At 39.8% G+C, this 9289-nt stretch overlaps 1 protein-coding gene across 1 annotated transcript; it reads right to left on the bottom strand.

Moving 5' to 3' along the window:
• Nucleotides 1–5141: 5141 nt before the first annotated feature.
• Nucleotides 5142–8374, bottom strand: dnajc5aa (DnaJ (Hsp40) homolog, subfamily C, member 5aa; the record flags this gene model as incomplete). The annotated part of the gene is made up of 4 exons (XM_083895140.1): nt 5142–5245; nt 7692–7863; nt 7970–8183; nt 8265–8374. The coding sequence occupies 4 exons, from the start codon at nt 8372–8374 to the stop codon at nt 5142–5144; spliced, it is 600 nt and encodes a 199-aa protein (XP_083751266.1).
• Between the last annotated feature and the right edge of the window lie 915 nt (nt 8375–9289).

Genomic DNA, 9289 nt, shown 5'->3' with positions numbered 1-9289 from the left:
CGCTGCCGCTCTGGAGAGTTTATACCGTGTGTGTGTGTGTCTCCATCCACTCAGCTGTACTGCGAGTAAAGAGAGGCAGGTACACACACACACACACACACACACACACACACACACACACACACACACACACACACACACACACACACACACACACACACACACACACACACACACACACACACACACAGGATCACCGAGGAGATTATTGGAACTCATGTTTACACGTACACACACACGCGTAGCTAGCACTGTTAGCTTTCCTTGTTGGGACACTTCACGCTTCATTAACCTAAACTTTTACATAACCACAATAAACAGTTTTCAGCTAACCATAACCATTTTTTATTTTTTTAAACCAGGGGCGTTTTGAGAGAAATCTGGTATGGATTTCATTTTTGTGCAGTCAAACACAAATTCTACAGTGAAATTCTCTCCATAAAATTCAACACGAATTTGCTAATTCAAAAGTTTTATTTGTAAATGTATTTATTTTTTCTTGGCAAATTCAAAGGTTTTGCTTGTGAATTTAAACATTCTTTGCAAATTCAAAAGTTTTGTTTTTACATTCAAACATTTTCTTTGCAAATTCAAGTTTTCTTTACAAATTCTAAAGTTTTGCTTGTCAATGCTTGCTTCAAATCCCTTCTGTTTTCCTGCACATGAACAACATGACATTAACTCCATACCTGGAATCCCTTCATCAAACTAAACTGAAGCCACCGTAGATTCATGACTCATTACATCTTTTTGTCTTTAAGCTTAAATCTGCTCAAATCAAATTCAACACAGCACAATTATGACAGTTCATATGTCCCCAAATGTGCTTGATCCTCAGGCTACAGAAGCAGATAAAACTGGTCATTGTTCACGTCCATCATCCAGAAGAAGCTCCTGAATCGGTTGGTGGAGAAGATGCAGCGAGACACGGCAAGTTCTTTCTTTCTGTCTACACACACTGGAATGTGTTGATGTTAAAGAGATCTGTATTGAAATGTGCTGCCAATCCATTGTCTTTGTTGAGATGTTTAGATGTTTTTACTAAGTCTATAGTGTCAGTTAACTCAGTGAGGCTGCTCATCTCTGCAGCTCGTGTGTTTTGGTTGCTTAGTAACAAAGGACATGACAGGAGCTCCGATCAATTTCAATTTCAAAAATGTTATTTGTTTATGGGTATTTTTTTGAGTAATAAATGAATCTTGCATCATAAATACATATTTATTGTGAACTATATAAATCATTTCATATCTACATACACTTTTATTTTGAAATTCTGTAAAATATCCACCAATACTAATATTTTTTATTGCGATATCATGATGAAATATTGAAATTCCAGCTACATTCTTTTACTCTACAGCTTATGTGGCCCCTTACAGAGCCACATAGACAAATATGTGCTATAATTCATACTGAATAGTTGTTTTTTTCCCGTCTACTGACAAGATTAAATACTTGTTGGCCGACATCTCGGTTTAAAAACGCCTCTGACTTCTTTCACACATATTTCATGCAAGTTTAGACACTGTATGTGAATGAGCCCTGGATCAATTTCTCCTATAACTTAACACTGCTGAACAGTTGCTGCCCTACAATAAGTTGGTAAAATAAATAATTTGTCTCCATCTACTGGCAACACAGGAAATGACACCTGAAGATGTTCTGTCTCCAGGTGAAGCATTTGAAAAATAAAAATTAAACTAAATTAGATTAGTGTGGGGATTTGCAGTGTTTACGGTCATTGCTCTATATCTAAACCTAAACTGTGTATTATACCAATAGTATAAACCATGCACTGTTGAATATTGTAATAATTAATTTAATAGAAAAGGGAACTATTCATTTTTTCGGGCATTTACTTAAAAACTCAAGAACCTCAGCATTTTGTAAGTAAATTTACATCCACGCCTTTACCAGTTGCAACATTTAAGTGATTTTCATATGAATTAACACTTTCAGTAGTTATCATATGCATTAATGTAAAATCAGTTTTTTCTGTACAAAGATTAGGATTCTTTAAATTAAAGATGACACGATACCACTTTTTTTTGTCCGATAACCGACATCTCAAACTTGTACTTGTTCTCCCAAAAGAAGAAGAAATAAACAGCTCAAAAATGACTATATATATATATATATATATATATATATATGTAGGATTTATTTTGATTGTATCAGATTTTAAATTTTTATCTGTCCGATATCAGATCCAGTGATTTTGACCAGTATCAGACTGATAGGGATGCATATTATCGACACGATATCATCATCCGCAGATATTGGCTTTAAAATGTATGATTGGATATTGGCAAACACACCAAGATCTGTCGATATAACTAATGACGACAGCATTAGGCTAAATATGCTGCTACCTCCTTGACTTCTATGGTACTCTACAATTACTGTGTATTTTATGTTTATTTACTTTGCTCAATGAACAAAATGTATGTATATCTTCATCTGCTGCAACATAGGCAAAATATTATGTTAATTTCACTACAGAAGAGACTAAATGACAATTTGCAGTTGGGCAAAAGAAAAGACGCACATATCAGTATTGGTCATCGGCCCAAGCACTCCCGATATATCGGCATATCGGATATCGACAAAAAGTCCAATATCGTTCATCCCTACTTCAAATGTATTTGATGCTAATACCCAAAAGTAGCCTTCAGTGCGTTTTGTGTTCAAAAATACTAACATTTATCTCACTAGATGTAGCGACATGTGGTCAAAGGTCGCCGTGTGGTGTGACGTGCAAACAAGGCACGAGTCAAAATGTTCATGAACATTTATTCAACAACAGCAAATCAGATCAATGATCCACTTGTTTTCTTCCAGACACACAGTTACCATGCTACAACATAAACGTTAAGGTTTATACTTTATATGGGGCCGAATGGACGTACTGTACGAGCCGCCTCAACCATTGGACCGTCCCTTGCTTGCAAAAATGTAATGGTTACTTTACAACACCATACCAGTTAAAATTAAAGCCAATCATTATTTGAAACATGACGAGTATGAAAAGAATGAAATCCAAATCAATGCAGTATATAACCATTTCACTATAATTACACTTGATACTATCTTGTCTTTTTATGGAGTCATTTCCTGATCATTGATCCATATTATTTTTCTTCTTCTTTTTTTTTTAAACACACAGTGCATTCAACTTCAAACATTTACAGGAGCATTTTTCAGTATTTCAATGAAAAAGCCATGACGGGAACATCTATGTTTCATCAAGGGTTACACGAAACATCATACAAGGGCCACAGAGGTCAACATCCATACTGTTAATATCGGGGTGGGCTTGAGGGTGGGTTTGAGGGGGGGGGGTTGTTTGGGCAACAGGACCTCACCTACTGTAAACCATTGAAACACATTGTTAGCAGTGATGAGACTGACAAAAGATGCTCATGGTGATTTGCAGAAATTTGCAAATGTACTGTACTATAGTATGAAATAGTGGTTTTACTCAGAGCTGCCGAAAGCACTGGTTCACTCATTCTTACAAAAAACAATATGATAAACATCACAGCATCGGACGAAACGTCAATCAAAAACATGAATATTTCCCCCTACCCAAAATATCCCAATATGAATATTCTATAGTCTTTATTTCTTAAAATATTTTTTTTCTCCCCCCTCCTCACACATCTGCACAGTAACTACGTAATATTTTCACGACAGCTCCGAGTAAAACCACATCACCCTCTAATCCAGGTGCTGCTGACACAGATCTGTTATGTCTGACTCTTAACAGCTCTGATCAAATCTGGCTGGATTAACACAGGCTCCTTCGCGTGAAACTAAATCTGGAAGTAAATACTATAATTGCAAATTATTAGATGAAATGAGTGTCAATCCGTCTCGGTGAATTGTAACGTCTCCAAAAACAGTGTAGCCATTATTAGAAACAATGACAGACATGACGGCAACAACTGAGATTCTTCACCAAAAAGAAACTCGGAAGAAATTCATTAAAATGTCCATTGTCAATATTTTGTATGAGATGCATTTAAAAAGCTCATAAATTATGAATCCAATGGCAACATTTGCAAATCACACGTAACGGACGCTATAACAATTAATATGAAACGATAATAAATTAATTATGAATCAATAGAAAAGGTTAATGATACAAATATCCTGTAAGGACGGGCGGAAATAAAGCTGTGTGACCTGTGACAGAAACACCAATACTGATCAATAATGAAAGTATGAAGTGATCTGTCAGCAAATAAAGCTCAGTGCCTTAAAAACCTGACTGGAGAAGCAAACCAAGAATAAACAAAGACAAACTGGGGTTTCTGATGATGGCAGGAAGCATTTTTTTTTTTAAGGAAAACATCACTGACTGTAAATCAGAGATGAAGATTTGTAATAATATATGAGAACTCTGTTCCTGGCGGTTAAATGACGACACGACTTAACCCAACGACAAACACATCACTCTGAGCAGCAGCAGCAGCAGCAGCAGCTCCTCCCTGAACCATGGCTCTCTGTTCCTTTTACCGTAAAAACATCACCTCAACTTTCCTGCCTCCTCCTCCACGTGATCTGAACTCACATCAACATATTGCACATTATGTACGAACCTACGTTAAGAGCTTTGCAAAGTAAAACTGTCGCAAACGATGATGAATGGACATTTGGAGACCATGTTTTACAAACAGTGCATGCTACACCGTGATGCAAGGTACGGGAGAGAGAGAGAGAGAGAGAGAGAGAGAGAGAGAGAGAGAGAGAGAGAGAGAGAGAGAGAGAGAGAGAGAGAGAGAGAGAGAGAGAGCGAGAGAGAGAGAGAGAGAGAGAGAGAGAGAGTGGGGCAGGTGACCTGTGTGGTTCAAGGCCAAGAAATACAAAAGAAGAAATTATAAAAGAAACAATTTGGTTGTTTCTTTATTCTTATCATAGCGCGGGGGGTAAATAAGTTAAGGGGACCAATCAGGGAGGAGTGTAAGGGATGTGACTTCATTAGTTCCTTTCATGGGCCATGCTTTAGTAGTCCCTCTCCTCTACATGGCTCCTTTTTTCTGAAGTGGAAAGATGGATTTGCCCCTTTCTTTTGTCTCACTGTGGTGGAGCAGGGAAAGCAGACAGGACCACAGGCCAGGACTGATGAGGACAGACGCTTAGTTGAAGCCGGTGTCAGTGTGGTAGGAGTAGTGCCCATCCGATGTTAACTGGGTCGTCTCTGTTGCTGACGGTTGCAGCACAATGGGGTCACCACCAGCCTCTGTTTGACAAAGCAAAACAACATTTTAAAGGAGACATATTATACCCTGTTTCTCTGGTGTCCTCATGAACATGTATGTGACATGCTTTGGTCAAAATACCTTAAAGGTCCCATATTATGCAAAATCATTTAAATCCTTATATTTGGGACTCTGGAGGCTCCACCAGTCGCCAAAGTGTGAATAAAGATGACACACTCATATTTTTGTGGTCCTCCTCAGTCTAAGTACAGGAGCTAAAACATGCAATGTTGACTTCCATCACTCTGCCAAAACAGTCCTGTTCAGAACGTTCTCTTTTGAGCGCCTGTCTCTTTAAATGCAAATGAGACACAGGAAACTACGTCAGCGTCACTGAGGCTCTGGCAGCTAACAGCAGTTAGCATTTGGAAAAGCCATCATTTGAAGACTCTAGCCGGCACATTGCCATCATATATAAAATGTATCCACTGGACACGTAAATCCTCTGAGGCTGGAAGTTTGTGTAGAACTCTGTGCTGCACTGTGGAGCCAAGAATAGAACTCTTTGCAGACTTCTGCTCTTCTGGATACTATTGTCCTCGTCAGCACTCTGTTTTTTAGGGACAAAGAGACAACAATTCCAGGAATGTCTCATTGTGACGTAGCAATAAGTGCGGAAGTCAACATTGTGTGTTTTATCTGTACTTAGACTGAGGCAAACCACAAAAACATCTTTTTCACACTTTGCCTACTCATAGGGCCTCCAGAGTCACAAATATTAGTATTAAAATGATTAAAAAGTTGATTTTGCATAATATATCTCCTTTAAGGCCCAATCCCATTTCTCTTTTTTTTTACCCCCTACCTCTTCTTGTCCCTTGGAACTGGGTTAAAACTTATAGTTTTGTCATAAAAGGGTAGAAATCTGTCGTAATACAAAAAAAACCAACACTTTGCTTTTGTGGATTATAGCAATTGTGTTCTTGTCTGAAGCAAAGCTGAGAAACCATCCTTAACCAGTTTATGGTTTGTAGAAAAACACTATGAAGAGGAATTGTTGTGGTTAGCATAGCTACACATCAGGCCAAACACAATTAGCTTTATGAGAGTAACATTAGTTTCCTTGGAGACAGTTAATCTGGGAAAAAGCTTATCGCTCTGCATTCGAAGTTTGGCCCCGTGAGTAATTTAAAGTCCATCGTGAAGGTTTGGCCCAGAGCTTTAATGCTTTCATAAAGACTGCAGTGACGTTAGTTTGAAGAAAGGAAGTGCTGGATCTGAAAGATCTCACTGCACTGGGGGGTGAGGTCAAATGATCGATTCGGTGATATATCGTTGTCCTTCCTTCAAATGAATGAGGGAAACTTCAGAAGTTACCTGGTCGAAGAAGAGGGCGTTTACAGCGGGATAATTGGAGAAAGCTTCGTTAAGAGATGCTCCATCAACATTCAATACATAGACTTTGTTGTGAATAAACACAAAACTTTTAACTTTTCACGTTAACGTTTTGTTTTCTTCGGCGGGACAGATATCGAGATGCGTCGCTGTACGATTGTCTTGCGATATATTGATCGTCACAGAATCGCTGTATCGTGATATTATTGTATTATCGTGGACCATGTATCCTAACATGAGGTGTCCTACGCTTTATTCACAGTAAAGTTCCTTGTTACATTTTCATTGTTCACTCATACACTGTCACATGGACGAGAGATAATCAATTTGTGTCTATGCCTGTGACCGGCAGCGCGGGGCATTCAAATGTTTTTGTTTATTTAATTTTTCATATTAAAGACAGGATTTTGTGTGACACATTGTAAACACATGTTTTAACCCAAGGCCCATTCCCACTCTCTCTCCCCATTTCCCATTACTGGTGTATAGATCCACAGAAATATACTCTCTTAAAATACAGTCAGAACATCACAGAAAAGGCAGAAATTAAATATGTAAATAATAAATAATAAAATAAACAAAAACTAAACAAATTCAATTTAAAAATACATGAATAAATAAAAAAGGAAAACCAGATCAACTTGTTAAATTTCTCTAGTCAGCAACTATGTCTACTGGGCATAAAGACATAATCACTGATCTTCTAAAAACAGAGTTCTTAGTGTTAATAAAATCAAAAGAAATAGTCCGGGGCTCATATTTAACATGTACCTAATGTCTACTGGTGAGGGTCAACATTTGGTGGTCCCTGCATGTCAACATTTTACATCTTGTTCTATGAATTAATTCATTCATTCATTCATTCATTCATTCATTCATCTTCTTTCGCTTTATCCTCCACATGAGGGTCACAGATGGCTGGTGCCATTCTCCGCTGACATAAACCCTGGACAGGTCGCCAGTCAAACAACCATCCACTCTCACACCTACGGTCAATCTAGAGTGTCCTCTTTGCCTAATCCCCAAATCTGCATGTTTTTGGACTGTGGGAAGAAAACCGGAGAACCTGGAGGAAGGTCGCCGATGTCTTACCTCGCTCGTCGGACTGCAGCTGAGCCTCCAGGTCCTCAGGGGACACGTAAAACTCCTGGTCCTGTCCCTCCCGAGGCCGTGGTTTACACTTTCCACAGCAGCAGTTACAGCAGCAGCACAGGCAGCAGCAGAAGTAGCAGCCCGTCGCCAGGCCGCAGAATACAAACAGAGCCTGCAGGAGAGCAAATATACACGAGTGGAAGCACAGATGAAGAGACACGGACGAAAAGAAGTGTGTGTAAATATATATAAATAAGAAAAGTGCACTCTGCTCTTACCTTTGCCCACCAGCTTGATAGGACAAAGTAAGTGTTCACATTCTCTTCCCCAAACTGCTCGGCAACGTACAGCCCCAGAGAGCCATATTTATCGTAAATATTGCGCTTTGTGGGGTCGTTCAGGATGGCGTGGGCATTGTTGATCTCCTTGAACTTATCCGCCGCTTCTGGATTGTCAGGATTCTTGTCAGGGTGGAACTTCAACGCCAGCTTCCTGTGTGGCAGAAAAAAAAGACAAATCAGAAGAGGAAAATGACTCACTTACAGGTTTCTCGCGACGTAAGCGACGCCTCACCTGTAAGATCTCTTGATGTCATCCGTCGTGGCCACCTTCTCCACCCCCAACACGAGGTAAAGGGACTCACCAGCGGTGGACAGACTGCGCTGCCTCTGGTGCTCAGCCATGATGTCTTTTCTTCCTCCACAGAGACAGAAAAACACATGTCATGTTACACAATGTTAACCTCAATGAGATATCAGGCCTTCAACGACAGCAGACGCCTGCGTGATTGAATCCTCCCGACTGCAGGCAACAGCTGGTCCAGTTTCTGTGACACACAGCTGTCCTGTGCCTGCACACATGGAAGGAAACACCCAGCTCTGTGTGAAACGCAAAGATAAGTCGACGACGACGTGAGGCGTCTAAATGCAGGATTGACTTTTTTCTGCAGTAATCTTTTCTTTCTTTCTTTTTCCGCTCAGCACAAATAAATTGTCCTGCGTGATTCTACAGTAAGTGTGTCTGTATCTTGGCAGGAGCTCAGGTGTCTCTGCTGCTGTGGGTAAATCAGTCACTGACATCCTTACAGTCAGGAGGTTTATTGCATTGAGGCTGCATTATTATCATTTTTTTTTTTTTTTTTTTTTAAAGGAACAAATGAAGCCATATTCCTGGGAATCCAAATAGGTGTCATCGTCATCATCATCATCATCATCATCCTCATCCTGACACAAATGAATGGCCACTGCTCTGCGTGAAGTAAAGCGTATTAAATGCTGCGTGTTACAACCCGCATTCCTTTATAAATTGACTTCATGAGAGATTAGACGATGCTAGAAACATAATCTGTGTTCAAACATCATCATCATCATCAGCAGCAGCAGCAGCAGGAGGAGGAGGAGGAGGAGGAGCAGGAGCAGGAGCAGCAGGAGCGCGGCTCTATAGCGCACAGCATCCATGTTGGTTTGTTTCCTGGCCTCCTCTTGATGCAACACACCGATGGATCGTCAGCGCTTCATCTACCAAAGCTCAGGGTCAGAGAGACGATGAGGAGGAAAAACCGTGCACATGAAATCTCACCTGTCAGTCGCTGCTTCGTG

Source organism: Microchirus variegatus (genome assembly GCF_963457635.1).
Source record: "Microchirus variegatus genome assembly, chromosome: 9".
Lineage (NCBI taxonomy): Eukaryota > Metazoa > Chordata > Actinopteri > Pleuronectiformes > Soleidae > Microchirus > Microchirus variegatus.
Note: the sequence above shows the minus strand (reverse complement) of the source record. Positions and strands in the feature narration are given on the sequence as shown.